Source organism: Pan troglodytes, chromosome 3 (assembly GCF_028858775.2).
Source record: "Pan troglodytes isolate AG18354 chromosome 3, NHGRI_mPanTro3-v2.0_pri, whole genome shotgun sequence".
In the NCBI taxonomy this organism is placed as follows: domain Eukaryota; kingdom Metazoa; phylum Chordata; class Mammalia; order Primates; family Hominidae; genus Pan; species Pan troglodytes.
In genome coordinates, this window is record NC_072401.2 from 82,221,362 (window position 1) to 82,245,853 (window position 24,492).

Sequence of the window (24,492 nt, forward strand, 5' to 3'; positions counted from 1 at the left end):
ATCATGAGTGAACTTCCATTCACAATTGCTACAAAGAGAATAAAATACCTAGGAATCCAACTTAAAAGAGATGTGAAGGACCTCTTCAAGGAGAACTACAAACCACTGCTCAATGAAATAAAAGAGGACACAAACAAATGGAAGAATGTTCCATGCTCATGGATAGGAAGAATCAATATCATGAAAATGGCCATACTGCTCAAGGTAATTTATAGATTCAATGCCATCCCCATCAAGTCACCAATGACTTTCTTCACAGAATTGGAAAAAACTACTTTAAAGTTCATACAGAACCAAAAAAGAGCCCACATAGCCAAGACAATCCTAAGCAAAAAGAACAAAGCTGGAGGCATCAGGCTACCTGACTTCAAACTATACTACAAGGCTACAGTAACCAAAACAGCATGATACTCATACCAAAACAGATATATAGACCAATGGAACAGAACAGAGGCCTCAGAAATAACACCTCACATCTACAACCATCTGATCTTTGACAAACCTGACAAAAATAAGAAATGAGGAAAGGGTTCCCTATTTAACAAATGGTGCTGGGAAAACTGGCTAGCCATATGGAGAAAGCTGAAACTGGATTTCTTCCTTGCACCTTGTACAAAAATTAATTCGGGATGGATTAAAGACTTAAATATTAGACCTAAAACCATAAAAGCGCTAGAAGAAAACCTAGGCAATACTATTCAGGACATAGGCATAGACAAAGACTTCATGACTAAAACACCAAAAGCAACGCAACAAAAGCCAAAATTGACAAATGGGATCTAATGAAACTGAAGAGCTTCTGCACAGCAAAAGAAACTACCATCAGAGTGAACAGGAAACCTACAGAATGGGACGAAATTTTTGCAATCTATCCATCTGACAAAGGGCTAATATCCAGAATCTACAAAGAACTTAAACAAATTTACAAGAAAAAAAAAACGACTCCATCAAAAAGTGGGCAAAGGATATGAACAGACACTTCTCAAAAGAAGACATTTATGCAGCCAACATACACATGAAAAAATGCTCATCATCACTGGGCATCAGAGAAATGCAAATCAAAACCACAATGAGATACCATCTCACACCAGTTAGAATGGTGATCATTAAAAACTCAGGAAACAACAGATGCTGGAGAGGATATGGAGAAATAGGAACGCTTTTATACTGTTGGTAGGAGTGTAAATAAGTTCAACCATTGTGGAAAACAGTGTGGTGATTCCTCAAGGATCTAGAACTAGAAATACCATTTGACCCGGCAATCCCATTACTGGGTATATACCCAAAGGATTATAAATCATGCTACTATAAAGACACATGCACGCGTATGTTTATTACAGCACTATTCACAATAGCAAAGACTTGGAACCAACCCAAATGTCCATCAATGATAGACTGGATTAAGAAAATGTGGCACATATACACCATGGAATACTAGGCAGCCATAAAAAATGAGTTCACGTCCTTTGCAGGGGCATGAATGAAGCTGGAAACCATCATTCTCAGCAAACCATCACAAGGACAACAAACCAAACACCGCATGTTCTCACTCATAGGTGGGAATTAAACAATGAGAACACACGGACACAGGGTGGGGAACATCACACACCGGGGCCTGCTGTGGGGTGGGGTGAGGTGAGGGGGGAGGGATAGCATTAGGAGAAATACCTAATGTAAATGACGAGTTGATGGGTCCAGCAAACCAACATGGCACATGTATACCTATGTAACAAACCTGCACGTTGTGCACATGTACCCTAGAACTTAAAGTATAATTTTTTTAAAAAAACTGGAGAAGATAGCTATTAACAACATGGCAAAATGTTGAGAATTGCTGAAACAGGATGAAGGATACATGAGGGATCATTATACTCTTTAATTTCATACATTTAGAATTTTATATAATTAATTTTTTTAAGAATGTAAAACTATACTTACAAAGTTTCATGTATTTTTCACTCTTTCTGAAAAGCAGTTTAGAACTGTTTTTTGTTTGAAGAAGCAAGTCAAGGTTTTTCTTAGGACCAAATAGCATATTCAGCCCAATAATTAACATCATTGTCCCTGTTATAAGAGAAAGAAAGAATATGTTATAGTCTGATCCAAAAATCCTTCCAATGTTGTATTCCAGCAGCTGAGAGTTCCTTGAAAGGAACATACCCTGGAAATTCATGTACTGATTTAATTTATCTCAGAACCTAAACAATTACTCTAGTAGTGCTTTTGATAACTGGAAAATATCACGTAGGGTTCTAGGAATCGTGCTTTAAATGACAGGACCCCAGCCTTTTCCCGATACATATTTCTTTGAATTTCTTGAGTATTTCCTAGTTGTTAGGTTGCTGAACGTGTTCATGACTGACTGTTGATTGGGCAGGGGACAGTGAAGTCTTCTGAGCTCCGATAGGGATGCAATAAGAGCCCTTCCGTGCACCAGGTTGAGGATCACAATGGATCATATGTAGGCTCTTAATATGGCAGTGCTTGTGATAATTCTGCCCCAGGATGTGAGTTTTCTGGGCACAGAGGCCTCACAGAGGATGCATGCTGGAACTCACAGTGTGCCAACAGGCCAGCCAATAAAGTGGAGCTAAATTGGGATATGCAACAAACTAGCTTACACTTAAAGTTTACTTACTTCATCTAAAACCATACATACTAAGAATGGAAACAGAGATATGCTGCCATATGGAAATTAAGAAATTAAGGCATTTAAGAAATGTCAAGTAAAAGTCAGAAGCCAAGCAAAAGCAGCGGTGTCCAATTTTCCAGGAAATAGCAGGAGGAATCCAGAAAATAAATTTATAACTAAATTCTGATATAATAAATATTCTTTTCAACTCAGTTGTATTAAAAGCCACTCTGAATATTACTAACATTTCTTGGCTTTTGTGGCCTCATCAAATAACACCACTCTTATTTTTCTTTAAAGTTCTTAGTTGTATGAAGCTGTAATTATGCACTGTTTCTACAATTCCATAAGTAGTGAGAAGAAACTAAAAAAAAACTCATCGTTCATAAAATTCTAAAGAAACAAACTCATGCATGGAATAGCTCTTACTTTCATTTGTTTTTTTCTCATGGCAGATCCCTAAGCAAGCTGGTATAAGAAAAAAAGCAGGGCATTGGACAAGAAAACAAAGCAGGAGAGAGTACACACACCTGAGTCAGAAGAAATCAGAAGAAATACAAAGTTTGCAAAGCCAAGGTTACCACGGAGGAAATGCAGCAATGTGTTTCTCTCATTAGATGAAAGCTTGAGTATTTACCAGAAATACCAAATTCTCCAAGTTAATTCAAAAATATTTCATGTAATTTTAAAATATGTCTTTCAAACCAGCCTCTCCTGACAGATGTCTAGCTCATGGGGTAGAAAAGCATATGGCAAAATGTGCAGAGTAGTTGGATGTCTGTCAGGGCACCAGGGGAACTGTAACAGAACCCAGGTAGATGTAATCCCAGCACCTTGGGAGGCCAAGGCAAGAGAATTGCGTAAGCCCAGGAGTTTGACACCAGCCTGGGCAACAAAGTGAGACCCCATCTCTACAAAAAACAACATAATCAGTCAGGCATGGTGGTGTGTGCCTGGAGACCCAGCTACTTGGGAGGTTGAGGGGGGAGCTCAAGGATACAGAGAGCTATGATTGCACCACTGCACTCCAGCTGGAGCAACAGAACAAGACCCTGTCTCAAAAAAAAAAAAAAAAAGAAAAGAAAAAAACAGAACCCAAATAGAAGCCTTCACTTCTCCTGAGTAGCACTCACACAACTGTAATTTCTTAAGTATTTGTCTCGTTTTATATATGATGTTTCCCCCATTCAACTAAAGCTCCAGGTAGGCAAGGACAGTGGGTGTTTTTAATATTTCAGCAGCTGGGAGTGGTAGATAAAGTAGACCAGAAGAGTGAGAGGGTGGGAAAGGGGGCAATGATGAGAAATTGATTAATGGATACAATGTACCCCGTCAGGGTGATGGATACTCTAAATGCCCTGACTTAACCACTATGCAACCTATGCATGTAACAAAATTGCACTTGTACCCCACAAATTTATACAGATAAAAAGGTGGAAAAATAATCTTCAGTATCTGGCACTGTTCCTGGAACATAAGGTACATGATCATTTTTTTTTCAAAATGTAGACAACCAGTGAAATCGTGTTAATATTTTTAATGAATAAGTGAACAGACAAACATGTAAATCCCTTATTAACATGTTTTTTCTCCTCATCTTTCAAACATTTTGTGGAAGTATTTGACATGTTACTTAAGCTAAAATTATGTAAACTAAAATGATTCACAACATTCGATTTATGTATGCCTGGTATACACCAATAATTGTATTATTGCCAGAAGCCAATTTTTAAAATATTAAAATTAAACTAAGTTTATGAAATTATAATTTTGGTATGTGAATCAATTTTTAAAATATTAAACTGAGCTAAGTTTATTAAATTATAATTTTGGTATGCAAATTCATAACCACTAAAATGGTAAATATATTTGTTCTATGACTTGGAGATTTACCATTTACACTAAGATATATGAATTTTTGTTACAAATATGGTAAATAAAAATAATAGAGTCTAAGTGTGGTGGCTCACACCTGTAATCCTAGCACTTTGGGAAGCCAAGGCAGGAGGATCACTTGAGGCCAGGAGTTCAAGACCAGCCTGTGCAACATAGCAAGACCCCTGTCTCTGCAAAAATTTTTTTAAATTGCTGGAGTGTGGTGGCCCACACCTAGTAGACCCAACTACTTGGGAGGCAGAGGTAGAAGGATCGCTTGAGCCCAGGAGCTCAAGGCTGCAGTGAGCTGTGATCACATCACTGCCAGAGTAAGACCTCATCTCAAAAAACATTCATAAATAAAATTCAGGGGAACCCCAAAAAAACACAATCCCCATGTATATTTACGAGCCAACCACTGAAGTGGCAGCATGAGTATCATGATCATACCTTTTCCTAACACATCGTATAACACAAGTGTTACATTGTTTATGCTTTAGTATGGACTGAATCTTTTCACAACTAATTAATTTAAAAGACCTTTGTAGTAATAAGTATTACAGAAATGCGCTGGTAAATTAATACATTTGATTTTAATTTATAATTTAGACATCCCTCCAGGTTTTGTGTTTTAATCAAGAGAGTCTATTTTACCAAGAAAGCTAGATCATCCTGCTTATTTCCACCAGTTACATAAAGTGCTAAATCCTGGTCAGTCCATAAGGATATTTTTGAGCAATTATTTTAATCCAGACCTTTCAAATGTACTCACCCAAAAGCACATCTGATCTTTCTCTAGCGTAGACACCTCCTGGGACAAACTTAAAAGCTGTGCACCAGGCACAGAAAAATATTTCTAGAAGATAAAATATCATGGCAATGGTCATGGTTTTCCCAGGGTTTGTCCCTGAGTTAATAAGGTGTCCAAGTGTTTGGGGCCACATGGATGCAGTAAAGATGGCGAAGACACAGCCAGACACAGCAGCTGCCCATGTGTGCAGGTAAAGGAGCCCCGCAGCTGAAGCTGTTCCTGTTTGTGAGAGAGAGAAACGAATCAGACAGGAAAGCAGTCGAGCTTAGAGGATGACCAATTTATAGCCTTTAGGACCAGAACAGACCTTAGGGGTATACTGATCCAATCTCCAGACAGATGAGAAAACTAAGGTCTGACAAGGTTAATGTGATTTGCCTAATGTCACACAGCCAGTTATTGTCTCAAATGGAGGTAGAATGTGGATCTAGTAAATCTCAGTTCACTGCTATTTCTTCAGAAAGGGCAGGAGGAGTGAAAAGGGTATTTTTGGGTAATTGCTGTTAAGATCCTAACAGCAATAAAAACTAAAATTATCTGCAATACCAAAAATATGTCCAAAAATATTACATTTAACCAATCAGATGCAGGACATTAGAAAACAGGTAGAGTGTGGTTTCTAGAACACTTCTGTTAAGGGGCTTCTAAGGAATTTCTATCCATCTAAATGCTACCACCTGTCCTACAAGAGGTACATTGACTTTTCCAACCACACAGCCCCAAGAGAAGACATAGCATTTGTAGGCTCACTGCTTTAGGAATTCTGCAATCAGTTCATTCATTACCCAACAGCCTCCTAGGTGTCAGGAGCTATGCATTCTGCCTGATCCACAGCAGGCACTCTGTAAATGTTAGTTTATTGAGCCAATGCTGAGATCACATAACCTTTCCCCCAGTTCTTGTGAAATCAGCTTTGAAATAGCACTGCAGGGTCCACTCCATCTTGGGACCATCAATATAACCCCTTTCCATAGAAAATATGGCATTTTTGAAACATTCCATTCCATGTTGTATAATTGGGACCCACCCTTCAAGGGTAGCTAGAGCAGGCTCTTCACTACTTCGGCCAAGAACTCCAGAAAGGAGTGGGAAGCAGAAAGTGGCCCCAGTCAGCATCTTAATGCCCCATGGCTCAATAAGTTCATCAATACATTCCACTGCACCATCACAGGGCAATGCCACCTGCCTGACTGCCTATTTCTCCCCACTTCAAAAAGAACATCTCTCAGATGAGCATGAGAACTAGATTCCAAGGTCCTCTACAACCCATGGAGTTTAACTCCATAGGGAGATCTTCAAATACCTAGATTCTCAATGGAATTTTTTCATTTTAAAATAAAACAACTGTAATGCCTATTTGCTTTAGAAATTTTAAAAATACAGAACGGAAAAGAAGCAATTAAGGATTGTCTAAGATGGAGATAACCACAGCCAATATTTCTGTGTATTTCTAAGTCTCTTCTGTGTATATACAGAAGTATTTTTACATAAATGGAATTGTACCACATATTAAAGACTATATGCTGCTATTTATGAAACATTATATCAGGAACATTTACTAGTGTAATAATTTTTTTCTAAAACATTTTAATGTACATATAATACTTCACTGGATAAATACACCACAATATAAGTAAGCATTTTCCTATTGCTGGCCATTTGTGAAGGTTCCTATGTCAAGCTTTTAAAAAAACAGTGTGATGAACATCTTTTTTTGTCAATGATCCCTTACCACATTACCTATTATTTCCTTAAAACCGATTCCTAGCAACACAACTCTTATGTCAAGGGGCATAAGTATTTTAAAGTCATGACTTGTGACCAGTTGCTTTCCTGAAAGCAACTTTCAGGAAACCTTATACCCAGCTTTCAGGAAACCTAATACTTGTCTTTGCTTCCTGCAGAAAACTTGCCAAGTCTTGACACCTCTTACATCCTGCCAAAATTTCATCTTTAATTTGGTAAAAATCTTTACCAAAAATCTTTTGGTAATAATACCAAAAATCTTTACCAAATTAAGGTCGAAAATGCTATGACATTTTAAATTGCACTTATTTGACTGTTAGTGAGGTTGAATTTTTCTTACTTACGGCTTACAATGACTGTTTTTAAAAGAATGATCCCGAATTTGATATTCTAATCTAAAGACGTTAGAATAATATTGTTCTCCTTACTACAGAGAATTATCTAGAGGGAATGAAAACATCTCTCAAATTTATCTTGACTGTTATCATTTTTATTTCTATTTTTAAATAGGCTCTATATATTAAATCCACCAAAATTGTACTGTTTAAATAGGTTATAAATTCAAAATTACAATTCAAATGCTACAAAAGGGACTTTCTGACCCATAACCCATTTGTTCCCCTTAGTGAAGGCAACCAATCCAGTGTAAGCACTTACCATTGCATCCTTCCAGAGATACCCTACACATACAAAGAAATACATATGTGCATGCATTTCCCTTCCTTTTTGTACACCAATGACAGTATATGATACGCACTGTTAGTCACTTTACCTTTTTCATTTAACTGTATTCCTTAACTGCTTTTGTTTGAGGCCCTCCAATAATCTCCCCCAAATCTGTACAACATCAAAGACATCAAGCAGAAGTAATAGTTAACTATTTCAATAACAATTATAATAACTGACATGTAAGTTTTCAATAAATGAAGTTTTCCATATAGTAAAATTATCTGGACACTATAGTACAATGGGGTCCTATCAATGTGTTTACTATATCTAGCCTTTTTTAAAAAATAGAACTCTGGCTTTACTAATTTAACTGCTATCAACACTTAAAGCACCTGTATCTTTGCTTGTATGAAATTGTTCAGTCACTGCCATAATTAATTTCATGCTGAGTCTCCAGTTGGGATTGTCAACATAAACTGTGCAATGGGAAAACAGGATTTCTTTGGCCACAGCTTGCATTATTGTGTGGTTTCCAGAGACGAATCACAGTGAAAAGTGGGCACCACCTCCAGATAATTAAGGTTGAGCTCCAACTTATTGCAGGTGAGTAAGTGATCAGAAAGGAAGATGAAGCTGGTGAATTATGGCCCTGCTTTCTTCTACTGCAAGCAGCCTTCTAAAAGCCTTAAATCTGCTTTTCTTAGAGTCTTTAAAGCTACTATTTAATACTCCAGAGAGACAACAAAACTAGATTAGGTTTGACTCTCAAGGATATGACCTTACTTGTCTGGGGAAATAAGCATAAGATGGTAGGTTCACAGCTTTCCTGTTCTTTAACTAACAGTCTATTTCTCTGTGTTCTTCAGGTTAAAATGAAGCTGTTAACTACCTGCCCAATAAGCACTTTGCTTATACTTTATGAGAAAAGGCATGATATAAATGCTGAACAAACGCTCAATGCATTTCTTTTTCCTTTTCCAAGTTATATGCAGATTAAGAAGCTACTGTATATGCTTAATGCAAACTCAGCACTGACAAACTTTCCTGGCCCTTTTCCTGAGGAATCTCACAAATAAACTCTCTGATGAGAAGAAAGATTACGCTTAGGTACACACAAACCTCCACAGGCTCCAAATACAATGCCTATCAAAAAATACACAAGCAAGTACAAACAGCTCAACAAGACTGCAACAGTATGCTCACATAGCTCCAGGAGGAAGAGGACCTGGCCAACCTCATTGATTTAGCCACGTATCTGGATTACACATACATTTCCATGCAAATGTGACGGCACTTACGGTGTACAGAAATTCACTTGCTATGTTGCCATCCTAAATCTTCTATTACTGATACAGTCTCTCAAACCCACACACAGCATCTAGAGTACCACTCTGAATCACCAACTTAATTAACATGTATTAACAACATCTCATCTCTCCTCACATAAACCAAATATAGTATTTGCTATATAATAAAGTGGTTTTTTTTTACTTAGAGTCAGAAAACCTGACTATAATCATTAAATATTGCCTTTTAAGGGAAAGGAGGAGGGCTGGCATAATTCTGTTATAGGAAAATAAGTTCAATGCTCCCTCCTCTTCACAAAGACTAGGGGAGAGGGAAGAGGGCAGCCCAAAACATGATTGTCTTCACTGATACTTCTGGGGTCCTAAAGGGTGTAACTGGGAAGAGATGGGTCAGGTCTTTGAGTAGGTAGACATGGACCCTACAGCTGGGTGGAAGGCTGGGAGCTCCACTGTTACATGTAAAGGAGAAAGGGAAATGGAGCTTCATCATGGAACTCTAAATGGCATTTTTGAAATATGGAAAAGCAAGGAATCTTGAAGAGTGAAAGAGGTCTGGCAACTGGCAACATGGCAATGCACAGCCCTCATCTCCTCAGTAAAATCTGCTACTGATGAGAATTACTTATGGGTTCACCATATCCATCAGGTGAGGGACAGCCTAAGAACTCTGACTTGACCACTACCCAATCTATGCACCTATACACTGCTGGTGAGAGTGTAAATTAGTCTAATGTTTGTGGAAATCAGTGTGGCAATTCCTCAAAACAGAATTACCATTTGACCTAGCAATCCCATTACTGGGTATGTACCCAAAGGAATATAAATTGTTCTACCATAAAGACACATGCACGCGTATGTTCATTGCAGTGCTATTCACAGTAGCAAAGACATGGAATCAACCTAAATGCCCATCAATGGTAAACTGGATAAAGAAAATGTGGTAATATACACCATGGAATACTATGCAGCCATAAAAAAAGAATGAGATCATATCCTTTGCAGGAACACAGATGGAGCTGGAGGCCATCATCCTTAGCAAACTAATGCAGGAACAGAAAACCAAATGCTGCATGTTATCATTAAATGGGAGCTGAATGATGAGAACACATGGACACAAAGAGGGGAACAACAGACACTGGGGTCCACCAGAGGCAGGTAGGAGGAGAGAGAGGATCAGGAAGAATAACGGGTACTAGGCTTATTACCTGGGTAACAAAATAATCTGTACAACAAACCCCCATTGCATGAATTTACTTATGTAACAAACCTGCACATGTACCCCTGAACTTAAAAGTTATCAATCAATCAATCTCACTTGTAACCCATAAGTTTATACAAATAAAATAATATACTTTAATTAAAAATCAAGAATTTTTATAAATCTGCTACTTAACACATGTGCCTTGTTTATGTATTTTTGGGAGTAGGTAGTATTATGGCAGTGTAGTCCAGGAAAGCAGCACAGCCGCAGGAGGAGGGGGAGGCAGAGGTAGGAGGAAGCAGGAACTCAGAGCAGGTAGTCACCGGTGACCTTGGTGACATCTGCATTATAGTTGCTGTTTACAACAGCCCATTTGGCCACAGTACATATTTGTATGGATGTATCTACTTTCAGTCGAGTTGCGCATGCTTGCAAACAAACTGGATAACCAAGCTCAGTCGTGTTCTATCTGCAGGTAAATTCCACATACCTGTAACCCACCAGATCAAACCAGTACCACGAAACCACAAACAAGATGGAAGCATCAATCCACTTGCCAAGCACAGCAGTACTGCACCTCTGTGAAAAAGGACATGCTCTAAGACATGTGACATTAGTAATATTTCATCATCCCGAATATAAAATAGAAATATACCTCCCACCTCTGGGTACATATAAGAGAAAACGTGTGTGAAACAACCAGTGAGATCATGAGAGCCCACTGGAAGCCAATATTATACACATTCAGAACAGAGAAGGAATAAAACCTCTGCCATGAGATCAATGATATCTGCCAACTTATCATGTAAACACAGTAACCAAGCTTTCTCAGACTATTAAAGTACAGTCCATGTTGGTCAGTAACATTTTAAATGATTCTGCCAAGAACAAAAAGCAAAGGTCATTGGAATGGTTTCTATTTGGTTTGCTTTTTTTTCTTTCTTTCCTCTACCTCAATACTGCTCTTGCCTAGAGTCTCTGCCTTCACAAGACCAGCGTCAGTTTGATAAATAACTGATAGCTGTGTGTCTTTTAAAACAACCACAAACTATTTTATTCTGTTGCTATTTTGGCAAAAAGTTGCAAGAGGAGGAAAAAAGAAATTTGACTAAACTTTAGAAGGAAACCCAGAAACAATAATAGCTGGAACATAGGACTCATTTAAGTAGCTGTCACATAAATTAAGCTCAAAACCATAGCATGCACTACATACTAGGCACTATTTTAAGATTTTCCCCTGTAATTATTATTCATTTAATTCTCATGTGCCTGTAAGATAAATGCTAATATTATCCCCATTTTGCAGAGGAGAATTCTGGGGGAAAGGGCATGTAAGTAACCTGCTTGAGGTCATACACAGTAGCCCACATAGGACTAAGAATCTAAAATTGTCCTCAGGCCCTGGGATGAGGCTGTTAGCCACATTACTGCCTGCTCCTACCTGTGTAAGAATGACCCTGGGGCTACAGAAGACCAAATATGAGAAGAGGCCATGAAGGACAGTGTGGATCTTTTTTTACTCCCAAATCAACCACAAATATTTTTGAGTGCCCACTATGTGCCAGGCTCCGTTCTAGGTGTTTGGGATGCATCAATGAACAACGATCCCTTTCTCCCATAGAGCTCACATTCCAGTTGGGGAGACATATAATAAACACCATTAATAAATAATGCAGATAGGGCCAGGCACAGTGACTCATGACAGTAATACCAGCACTTTGGGAGGCAGAGGTGGGAGGATTGTTTGAGGTCAGGAGTTTGAGAGCAGCCTGGAAAAAATAGTGAGACCTTGCCTCTACAAAAAAAAAAAAAAAAAAGTTTTAAGTTAGCCAGGTGTAGTGTCAGGTGCCTGTAGTCCCAGCTATTCATGATGATGGCCTAATGCAACATTTCTCAAGCTGGTTCTGAGAAACACACCTATACTGTCAGATATTAATAGATGTTCTAAAGAAGAATTCCATGTTCAAATAACTTTAGGAAACCTGCAAAAGTCTCTAATATGCTGATGTGCATTGTGAAGCACAAAGAAAAGGAGATTGAAATGCACTATTTCCTCAACCTATTTGATGTAGAAGCATTTTCTTTTTCTCAGAGTAACCATTAACATCTCAAGAAACCAGCATCTCACAGAACACAGTTTGGGAAATGCTGGTCTTGTGAGTTGCAGTTCCGTCTTCAGTGTCTCATTCTAACATACAGGATTAGGAAATGTCTGAAAAGCAATCACTGATTTTATATATGTGAGAAAGTTTCCCCCTGAAGTTTAGTTACATTCTTCTTGTGAGAAAAGCAAGGCCAGGGATGTAACATGATTGGCCCAGAGTTGAATGGTGAATTTCTCCTGGCTACCAGGACTCACCATTTACCATTAAAGTTCTTCCTTTACTCTGCCACAAAACTTACGCTTGTTTTCACAGGTAACTTTGGAAACTAAGCTTTAACACATAGGAATAAACTTCTTCCTTCCTCTCTGGCCTTTTGTTCCTTTCTTTCTTCTCTGCCTTCCTCCCAGATATGGAAGAAGATACAGACTCTAAATGAAATAATATTTTCAAACGTCCTTGTTCAGGACCTGACACAGAGTAAGTAATCAACATTCATTCCTTTTCCATTCACTGCCCTCAAGGGACTTAGTGTCTAGACAGGAAGAAAAACATTTTTTAAAATCTGTAATACAGAATATAAAGTTTCTAACAGATACATATATATGTGTGTGTGTGTGTACACATATATAACACATATATAAAAATTGATTGACTCAAAGTATTATAGTATGTGGCATAAAGGAGGATCCCCTGTGATAATAACAGAATAATTCACAGAGAAAATGTTTGTGCTGGATTTTGAAGGGAGTAGGGCTTGCCAGGACATCAAGGCAGAAAAGCAAGCCCAGGCAGAGGGGGGACAGGAACAGTCTGGCACTTCCAGAGAAGCGCAAGTGGGTTCGACTTAGGTGAAGCAGGAGGATAAGATCAGAAAGCATTTGGAAAGGTAAGTAGGGGGGCCAGATCCTGCCTCATATGGGAGAATTGGGGGCAGTATTTTCCCCAGGTATTGGTGGGGGGGGAACTGCTGAGAGGTTATAAGTGAAGGAGTGGTGGAATCAGATTTGCATTTTACAGAGATCATTCTGGAACCATGTGGAGAAGATTCTGCTAAAGAGAGACAATTAGGAGACAACAGTAATAGCCTGAATGAAAAAATGGTGAGGACTCCACTAAGGCAGATGAACTTAGGGATAGAGAAGAAGGGGTTAATCTAAGAGAAGTCATAGAACTGAGTTGGAGAAAATGAGGAAGATGGAGAATTCTGGGCGAACTCTTGGTCTCAGGTTTGGATGATGAGGTGGACAGACAAAATGGACCTGGGCATGGGGGAAGAAGAACATGCGTGGAGGACTGGGAAATACTGAGTTCAGATTTGGACAAGCTGAAGTTGACAAGCCTGTGGGATATGCCCAGATCCCTGCTGGGGAAAGATCCAGTAGGCAGCTGCATGCCTTCAATTGTAAGAATTCAGCACTACAAGAGAGAAAAGATATCAGAAGCAGATCTTTTAAGAATTCCTCCAATTTTTTTGCAAGAAGAGATGGAGCCAGTTACAAGAGAAAAGATGTGTCAGGAAGAGCAGAGAGAGAGTTAAAAAGGACCAAACACAAGGACCAACACTTGACTCCAGACTACTAATTCCCTGTGTGTCCCTGTCCCACAGCTGGAACAAGAAAGTACCAGAAGATGCAGGGATCTCCTGGGGCTGCCCTCCTTTGCTGAGAATAGAGATCTGTGCCCCAGGCAGCCAACCTAGTCTCCTCAGGGGACTGTGGTCTTATCCTACTAAATGCCCATAACCATAACCAGAGGGTCTGGAGGAAATGGCCAGGGAATGCTGCTCCTCTCCCACCACTGAGAATGCTCTTCTGTGCAGGCATTCCTCGAGATGCCTATGCTGGAGCTCTGGGAACCTCTTACTTAGCTGTGCACAACCACTGGGCCTCCCACATCTACTTTTCAGCAATCCTTCTGCACAGAGGAAAAGACCCTTCTAGTGCCCTTCTCTCCAGAGCACACAATAATTTCATGCCACATTCTGATATCTAGGGAGAGTGGTATGAAATATCTGGCTAGCACAGACCTAGCTGTCTGACAAAGGAGGCATTGCTTCCTCCAGGCATAACTGCCGATTTTGTGATTGCTTCCAAGCCCAAACTCACCCAAATGGGTTAGGATCTGGCCCTGGATGTGGATGCCCACTCACTGCCCATCTGGAAACAAGAGAGACTTCTCCAAAAACCCAGTGGGTGAGGAACACAAGGCTACCAAAAGCAGCCCCTGCCAGCAGCCAGTTGGGTCTAGAGGCCATCCCCGTGGCTACCTCACCAGTCTTCTTTTCTTCAGGTTTACTGCAGTCACCATCTAGAATTAAAAAATACATATATGGAAAAAGTTTAGTTATATGGAAATTTGCGCTCTATATTTAGCAGACTTTTAGCAAGGAAGAAATGGTATTTGGCTTCAAGAAGCTCACTTCGGAAGAGGAGATGAGACATGCAACTACAATATGATGCTAAACATGCTGACAGCTATTTAGTGGGAGACATAATTCCATGCAGGCCAGATAAGGAATGGTTTAAGGGAGAAAAGGCATTTTGGAATTCAACAGGTGAAAATGCAGAAAATTATTTGCTTCATGTGAAGCTAACGCATTGCAGAAAAAGTGTTTGTGTTTGTGAACAAATGTTGTACAAATTGAGTGGAACATTTCCAGTACACAAGCTGCTTCCTCCCAAAGAACAGGGCTCTCATCTAACCCTCTGTGGGTGCAGAGTAATATTAGTGCATTGACTGGGCAGCCACTGTGCACCAACCCCTCTTCCAAGCCCTGTATATTAACTTTATATTAACTCATTTAACTTTCACAACTTTATGAGGTAGGCTCTACTATTAATCCTATTTTACAAGTTAGAAAACAGGGCCAGATGCAGTGGCTCGAGCCTGTAATCCCAGCACTTTGGGAGGCCAAGGCAGGTGGATCACCTGAGGTCAGGAGTTTGAAACCAGCCTGGCCAACATGGTGAAACCCTGTCTCTACTAAAAATACAAAAAAAAAAGTTAGCCGGGCACGGTGGCAGACGCCTGTAATCCCAGCTACTCGGGAGGCTGAGTCAGGAGAATCGCTTGAACCTGGGAGGCAGGGGTTGCAGTGCGCTGAGATTGTGACACTGCACTCCAGCCCGGGCAACAAGAGTGAAACTCCATCTCAAAAACAAGAAAACAGACACAAGAGAGATCAGGTAGCCTTTCCAAGTTCACACAGCTAGTAAAGATAACCTAGGAACCTGGGATTGGAGCTTAGGCAGTGTAGCTCTTTGGTACTGTTTAACCAAGAGGTCCAATTCGTCACAGCAATGACTTCACACACAAAACTGTAACAACTGGAGAAGATGCCAGCAGGAGGACTTCTTCGTAGAAACAGAGAGAGCCTATTGGGCAGATGCTTTGTGACCCCATCCAGCCCTCTACAGGACAGAAGGAAGGTCTTAGGGTCTGACTGTATGGCTGGCAGTCTAATTTCCCAAGAAAGCTTCTCTGACATTAACAGGATCAGAGTGAGGAGGGGCAGAGCCGAGAGCTATGGGGATGGGATGGAATGGGAGAAGGCGGTGGTGACAGAAGGGAGGCCAGGGGTCTGGGGGCTCAGCAGAGAGTTTTGAGGAAAAAGAGCCATCTAAACTGAATTTGCTGAGTAAAATGCAGTGTATTACAGTGGGTGACTCCACCCCCACCCAGGACCCAACAAATCTTCAAAGGAAACTACAAAAAATACTTGGTATGCTCAGATAGGCTGAGAAGGTGCAGGGTGAACAGTCAGTTTTATAAAGGAAGGCACAGAGCAGAAATGGAGGAAGGGACTGCCAGCCAGGAACTGGGTCACATACATTTAAAACAGAGGCCAGATAGAAGAAAAGTCAGGAAATGTAAACAGTACCCTGAAGTTCAGATCTTTATCAGGCTGTACCGGCAAAATGGGCTGCCCGAGTCTCTGCCTCTAGATATGAATGTAAAACATAAGTTAGGGGACCAGACAGAGTTCTAAGTCTTCTACTATTAACATCACACGGCCAATTTACTGACATAATTTCCCTCTATTCTCATTTCATGCCAAACTAGGGGCCACAGGGGGAATTATACAAGCACTTTTTGGTGAGCCAATACCCTCTAAACTTCCATTAGTCTGTGAGATTTCACCTTGTAGTTACAGAAGAACAGTGACTCACTGAGAGTTACACAAAAAGCTAGGAGCAAGTTAACTAGAATCCACTAATACCTCTCCCTTCTTTTTATAAGAGTCTCGGGTTGGTTTATGAAACAAACTCTAAGCTGGGCATGTTTCTGTCTCGGAGAAAGCTGGCCCCTGGGAGAGACAGGTGATTGGAAAGTCGGTACGCATATGCAAGGTTTCTTATCTTTTCAATTCTTAGATTTGGAGCTTCAGACCTCTGGGAAAAAAAACCCAGGGAGTTCCAGTGACAGCCATACGTGACAGAAACTTTCCCTAGTGTTGCAGATGTACTGAGGTCAGTGTGGAGGTGGAGGATGGAGAATCCCATCCTAGAGAGCCCTGACCAGGGGAAAGAAGGAGGAAGACAGAGCTGAATGCCAGCTGGGATATGAGGCCTGGTTCTCGTCTCCCACTGCCACAGTGCTACAAACCAGTAATGGTATTTTATTTTCACCCTCTGTCTGTACAGGCAAGGAAAATGTGCCTCCTGCTTAGCAAATAGCCCACTGGCTGCACCAATTATTATTTCAGAGGAAGAAAAAGCTGAAATATAGATATAATGCAGAAAGACTACTTTTATAGATTTTCTTTCCAAGATGTGCAACATTCACATAGGAAAGGTAAGCTCTGCAAAAGAGAAATTTCCTAAGTTACAGTATTACCTGTGCCAATACGATCAAGTGTGGCTATGGCACTTAATGTCAATATCACTTTGTTGGACATCTGATAACTCCAGATTGGGTTTAGTGAAGTATACCATATGCGTAGAACAACAAGAACAATCTGTCCTAAAATGAATCCCCAAATTCTGAGGTACCTGTAAGTGCAAAAGTATTTTTAAACACTTTTTATGTGGACTCAATGTACTATGTCCATCATGAATTTCAGTTTCATAGAATAAGTAGCTGAAATAGTCTTATTGGTAATTTGCAATAATGAATGTGATTTAGCCTCTATATAGCAACTTCAGCAACTTGCTATAATTCTTTAATTTTCAAAACCTTATTGAGATTGATGGCAAGTATTCATGTCCTTGTTTTGGGAAAAGGAAAAAAAAGGAGACTTTGACAAGGCCATATGGAAGGTAAAAACTATAACCTGGAACTCCTGGCCCCAGGTTTCCCTTTGGTAACTGGTTATACTTGTTTGTCTATAAGTACATGAAACATTAACCATACCTTTGCAAATGACTTCCTGACCACCAAGTCACAGCTTGCACTATCAGTGAGGAAGACACCCCAAGCGCAAGAACCATCAGTCGAAGTTTGGCATTTGGAGCCTGGAAGGAGGCTATGCTGCCTACAAACAAAATAGGGAGAGCTAAGCATTTCTGGCAAGTATGGATTGGAACTCCGTGATCTGCATTTGATGCATGTTATCTGATACCATCTTTATACTCAGGAAGACAGAGTTGATGTATAATTTTATATATGTATTTAAAATTTTTATTGAAATACAATTCACATATCATAAAAGTCACCATGTTAAAATATACAATTCAATGGTTTTTAGTATACTCATAAAGTTGTGCAACAATCACCATTATCTAATTCCAGAACAATTTCATCACCCCAAAAAGAAACCCCATCCCCATTAGCAGGTCACTTCTCATTCCCTTCTCTCCACATGCCCTAGCCTCTGGCAACCACTAATCTATTTTCTGTCTCTGTGAATTTTTCCTATTCTGGGCACTTCATATTAAATTGTATAATATGTGGCCTTTTGTGACTGCCTTCTTTCCCTTAGCATAACGTTTTCAGGGTGCATCCAGGTTGTAGCATGTATCAGTGTTTCATTATTTCTCATAGCTATATAATATTCCATTGCATGTATATACCACATTTTGTTTATCCATGTATCAGTTGATGGGCATTTAGGTTGTTTCCATTTTGTGGCTCTCATGAATAATGCTGCTATGAACATTTGTGTACAAGTTTATGTGTGAACAGATGTTTCCATTTTTCTTGGGTACATACCAAGGAATAGAGTTGTTAGATCATATGATAACTGCTTCTATCACACTTTGCCAAAGCAGCTGTGCCATTTTATATTTCTTATATTTCTACCAGTAATGTGTGAAGGTTCCAATTTCCCCACATCCTTGTCAACACTTATTATTGTCTGTCTTTTTTGATTATAGCCTTTCTGGTGGGTCAAAAATAATCTAAATTGATAGGAGTATGAACTGGTTTCATAGTTAATTACACAGTAATTAACCTAAAATATCTGAGGTGCCAGAAGTGAGATGGCATGTAATGCTCAGATCCTCTCTGTATTTATATAAGAATATCTCAGGACTCTAAAAACAAAGTTGTTTCATGTCCTTAAGAAGTATTTGAAGGGAGTTTTAAGACAAATCGTGGCTTACTTTAGCCTCTGTTAGCAACAACAAAGCTCAATGGTCACCCGGAACAGCATTTAGCAGAGATTGGCCACTTCCTCCTCAACTCTGAGTAATGTTCCCTATCTACTCCATATTTCCAAATATAAATCTACTTCTGCTCAAGGGGATGGGTTTTCATGGAGGAAGAAAGTGAAAAGGGAATAGGAAGCATCGAAATAAAATACAATATCTACCCCAAACTTATTTTATATCACATCCCTTACCATCACCAGAAGTTACTGGGCCAAAAATGGGCTTAAGTAATGGAAACTGTCCCAGTAACTACTCAGTCTGTGGATCTATAGGTAAGGCCCACATAGGCAGCACCAAAGGTGACAAGAAAGTACCACCTATGAGATCACTCCCATAAAATCAACCTGAAGTGTGATAAGGAAATGAATCTTGCAAGACTCGGAGCTACGGTGGTTCATGTAAGGATACTGTAAGCCAATGCCAGTTGAAATCAATTAATATATACTCAGTTAAGGGTAGGAAACTTCATTTGTTATTTCTGGAGCTGAAAATTTCAAGACCATTTGACATGTCTTTCAATTCCTATGGACACCAACTTTGTAAAGGGCACACTTTTCAGGAGTTTTTACCACTATCCTTCTGAGCCTGAGTTGTTTTAAAAACAAGAGCTCTAGGCCATGAGCAGTGGCTCACACCTATAATCTCAGCACTGTGGGAGGCCAGGGAGAATGGCTTGAGCTCAGGAATTGGAGACCAGCCTGAGCAACATAGCAAGACTTCATCTTTACTGACACAAAACAAAACAAGAGCTCTATACCTTTGTGGGGATCCACAGAACTCACTGCTCTGACTGTGTTGTGCGATGGCAACATCCTAGTGAAATGTCACTAAGCAACGCATGACTGTGAGTATATCTGTAGGATATATTCCTAGAAGTGGAATTTCTGGTGAAATATGCATATTTGTAATTTTGATAATACTGCTAAATTGTTCTTCATAGAGGTTGTGCCAATGGACACTCACACAAGCAATGTATGAGTGCCTGTTTCCCCACCCCTACTGCACAGTGCAGTCAGACTCAGCTGTTCTTTGCCAATCTACTTGTCAAACTCTAGATAAACATATCTGTATGTGTATAATTTATGACCTATACATTTGATTCCATTTTTAAGAACTAATTGTATTTCCTTTCCAGTGAACTGATCAGATCCTGTGCCCCCTTTTCTATTGAGTTGTTGGTCTCTTTTTATTATTGGTTTGTAGGAACTCTATATATAAGAGAAATTAGCCCTTTGGCTGAAAGAGTTGCAAATATTTTTCCTAGTTTCTTGTTTGACTGCTTACTGTGGTGTTTTTCATCATAATTTTCACATTTCTTGTGAATTATTATTTAACAAACTTTTTTAAATGGCTCCTGAGTGTTACGTCACAGTTGGAAAGAAAAACACAATGTATTCAAGAGCTGATCAGTTCTTTAAGGTGTCTTTCCCCTACTCATTGCAGTGATTTTTAGGTCTTTCTAGTCTGGCAAAAACAATGGAAATGTAAAACACATTGACTGTCAGTCTAGTCTTCCAATTACTAAAGCTCTTCTAAGATAGTGGTAAGGGAAAGAGAAATTTCTGATTTTTTAAATTCAAATATTTAGTATTCAAAGAACAGTCTACATAATCTCACTTGATTTTTAACTTAAAAAAAACAACTTAAAGAAACTCTTTTAAATCTTACCAATAGTGATTATCCTCAGCAGGGTTAGCATCCACTTCTTGTTAACCAATTTCCAGAAAGGAGTAATTGTTAGGAATATTGGAGAAAGAAATGCTATACTAAAACCTTCAAGCCCAGTGAGTTCTAGTGTTTGCAAAGGAAAGTAATAGATCATCGGTCCCAGGTCATGGTAGAGAGACCAAGAAACACATCCTACAAAAAAAAAAAGTTAAAGAGAGAAAGTGTAACTTCAGCATTGTTTCTAACGACAGTCCTGTCCCTCCACTCCAGCCGCTTGGGCTGGTCATTCTTCTTCATGACTCTGGCCTGAACTGGGTTCCAGTTGTCTCCACTGACATGGAACAAAACAAGAGCTCTACACCTGTGTAGGGATCCGCAGAACTCACTGCACTGACTGTGTTGTGCTTAAGAGACTGATGGACAGAAAAGCAATGGCAATTTCCTCGTGAAATGTCACTATGTAACACATGACACTGAGTATATCTGTAGGATATATACCCAGAAGTGAAATTTCTGGTGAAATGTACATATTCTCCCACTCCTCGCATCAGGCCCCAGTAGAGGATGGCTTCTTGCTGCCGTGAGTCTCTCAACATCCCTTGTGTGTTCCTTTCCCTTGCGCATATGGCTGTAGACAGTCTCTTTATTAAGTCCTATTCATTTGGACCATCTGAGTTGAATTTAGCATCCCGTCAGGACCCTGACTGACAAAATTTTCTTACCTAAGTTGTCCCCTGTATAATGAAAAATATTGTGAGAGTCCAAAAGTGCAGCAAGCAGCAGGACTCCCTCCTCCATCCCCAGACTACACCCAAAAGCACTTGAGTGAGGCAGCAGTCGTTCCCTTGAGTAGACCATTTTCAGTCCAATCCTTATGAGGCAGTGCTGGGTAGTGGAATACCCAGATCTGAAGTAAGTTGTACCTCTGCCAACAGCTGCTGTATAATCTTGAGCAATAATGATAATTAACGCTATGGGCACTTGCCATGCACTAGGGTCTGTGCTAAGTATTAACATGTACCATCTGTCTCATTCCTTATACAGCCCCATATGCTATGAGGCGGGTACTATTTCCGCTCCCCTCTTATAAATGCAAAAACTAACTAAGCAAGAACAAAACAACAAACAAAACACTGAGACTCAGAAAGTTAAGTGAGTACCTAAGGTTACACACGTAGCAAATGTCAGAGTTGCCCTAACTCTAAGCAGCCTGGCTCCAAAGGTAGCCGGTCTAACCACTAGGCGTGGGAACTTTCTACCAACTGACTTTCCAACCTCCCCTTCTTAATCAGCAAAATAGGACTTTCAACCCCTTCACAGTGTTGTTGGGAGGATTAAATGAGATCAAGTGCACTGAGTACCTAGCACCTGAGGTACTTATTGAATGCTAGGCACTGTACATCTCCCAACTTATAGATACAGGCTGAGCCAGAAAAAAATAGTCTGAAGCACTCCCGAGAATTACCAGCTCCCAGAAAATCAAGTTCTCAGGAAGGCGCCCCACCCAGACCAGAGGGATCTTTGTTTTGTAACGAACAGGGGATTCTAGCAATATCCCAAATGTTTGTCTGGGAACTTTGACTTTATTACTCACACAGCTCCGACAGAATTACACCAATAAAATTGTCCTCGGGATTTTGTAAAGCTGGTGAGAGAGCAGATGAGACTCGAGTCTGATGCTTTTCGCCAAATGCCCAAGTGTGCAGCCGACACCAAGGCCACTTGTCCTGGGCCCAGCCCACGGCAGCAGCTGCCGCCCAGTGTCCACCTACAGCTCCTGGGGAAAACGGGTGCCCCTTTCCTTCTGAATTTTAAAGTTCAGCACTGAACTGTATTAAGTTAAACTTAAAGGCCACGGGTGGGGGGCTTTGGGGACGGTACCGGCCGCGCGGGGTCAAGGCCGACACGAGGAGAATTCGCGCTCCTTGGGCACAATCCCAGGGCTGCTGGGAACTCGGGCGACGGGGTCTCCCGCGGGCGCCTCGCAGACTCAGCTTGAAGACTTCAATCTAGGTCTTTTCCTTTATTCCCTTCAGTAGGAAAAGTTCCCAGGGGACGATAAGCATCTCCACTCTGGGCACGGAGCGCCCTTTTCCTCCTACCTGAACTCAGCCAACCTGGCCTAGCTCCACGGCTCTGGACATGGCCCGGGGAGCTGGCACCCGCGAACTCGCGGCGAGGGGCTTCGGCTTACCCAGCAGCGACTCCAAGAGGATTTCTCTCCACAGCGAGGGCATTGCCGCGGCGAGGGGCAGCGCTTTCCAGGAAAGCCGTGCGGGTCGGGCCCGCTGCCCTAGCCCTGCGCCCCCAGGTTCCCGCCGCCGCGTCCTCCCGGGCCTGCGTCCGCGCCCCTCGTTCCCGCGTCCGGTTGCCAAGTGAGCCCCAGCCAGCTGACCCACTTGCCGAACCGAGGCAGGGTGGGGCCGGTCCGCCCGCCCCTTCCCGACCACACCCAGCCTCGCCTGCCAGAGCCTGGCCAGGCCGGGCGCCACCTGTGCGCGTTGCGCCGCCTCCGGCGCCTCTGGTCCCCGCCTTTGCCTCCTTGGCGCGAGCCCCAGCGGCACCCTTGGCCGGCGCAGAGGACATGCGTCTCGGCTCTGACTCTGCTATTGGGCCCGAACCCGAAGCAACCCCGGGGATGCAGCGCTGCCAGAGCCCAGGAGGGAGCGAACAAGTGCAACTCCGGACCAGTGGTGCCCTCGTTTAGACTAGGCCCACGGGGTGCTCTGCGAGGAGAAGGCAGAGAGAAAGGACTGCTGGAGACCCAGATGGGGACCCTGGAGGACCTGCACCGGCTCCAGCGCCCTGGAAGCCTTAGGGGACCACGGGGCGCGAACCCGACCGTGGCGATCTTCAGGCCAGGGCGACGCATCGGAAGCGTGCCGGCAGGGCCAGGGCCACTGCTGGGCCACTCTCAGCTTTGATAGTAAAAATGCAATTTGTTAATTGCCTCCTAGCAAAGGGGCCCAAAATTCCAGCGGCTGCAAGATATTCTCAGGGGAGAGAAAGTAACTGATGCGAGTGGAAACCCGACCCTCCCCTAGTTTATGAATAATGATATTTGAGAGTGCTTATCCCTAAAAAGAAGGTGGGAGACGTTCTGATTAATGTGGAGAGTGAACTAGGCCAGCTATTTCTCGCTCAAATGTATCACACTCCTGGATGTGTTGAACTTGTTTAAGAACCCCTGAAAGCAATTTATTTTAATGCACTTTAATTTCTTAAGAAGAGCTTATTATTTATCAGTTCCAGAAAGTTTGCTCTGAAATTAAACAATGATGGCATGCCCAAAAAGTATTAGAATCACATTAGCAGCAATCATTGCTATTAAGTCCATAGGAGTATTGAGCAAAGAGGTTTTTTCTGTTTTGTTGTGTTTGAGACGGAGTCCTGCTCTGTAGCCCAGGCTGGAGGGCGGTGGCATAATCTCGGCTCACTGCAACCTCCGTCTCCTGGGTTCAAGCGCTTCTCCTGCCTCAGCCTCTCGCGCAGCTGGGACTACAGGCACGTGCCACCACACCCAGGTAATTTTTGTATTTTTAGTAAAGACGAGGTTTCACCATATTGGCCAGGCTGGTCTCAAACTCCTGACCTCATGATCCACCCTCCTCCGCCGCCCAAAGTGCTGGGATTACCAGCGTGAGTCACCGCGCCTGACCAAGTAAACAGTTCTTAATCGGTTAATTACTAGCTCTCTCAATCTCAAGGGTAGATACATAGATTAATGGAATAGAAGTGAGAGACTGGAGATAAAAACCCCCTTTTAGGGTCAAATGAGTTTCACAAACTTGCCAAGACAATTCCACAGGGAAGAGTCTTTTCAAAAAAATGATTCTATGACTACTATCTGTATGCAAAAGAATAAAGTTGGATCCATATTTCACACCA

At 41.3% G+C, this 24,492-nt stretch overlaps 1 protein-coding gene across 1 annotated transcript in view; it reads right to left on the minus strand.

Moving 5' to 3' along the window:
- The window catches only part of CWH43 (cell wall biogenesis 43 C-terminal homolog), a 76,181-nt gene extending 53,235 nt beyond the window's left edge, over positions 1–22,946 (minus strand). Inside the window, exons 1-8 of the mRNA XM_517303.5 lie at positions 22,799–22,946; positions 20,605–20,796; positions 17,699–17,819; positions 17,183–17,337; positions 14,452–14,653; positions 10,732–10,820; positions 5,280–5,537; positions 1,939–2,064 (exon numbers count right to left, since the gene is read on the minus strand). Of these exons, the coding sequence (XP_517303.3) occupies positions 1,939–2,064; positions 5,280–5,537; positions 10,732–10,820; positions 14,452–14,653; positions 17,183–17,337; positions 17,699–17,819; positions 20,605–20,796; positions 22,799–22,841 (1,186 nt within the window). The 5' untranslated portion in view covers positions 22,842–22,946. The remainder of the gene's footprint in view (positions 1–1,938; positions 2,065–5,279; positions 5,538–10,731; positions 10,821–14,451; positions 14,654–17,182; positions 17,338–17,698; positions 17,820–20,604; positions 20,797–22,798) is intronic.
- Positions 22,947–24,492: the final 1,546 nt, after the last annotated feature.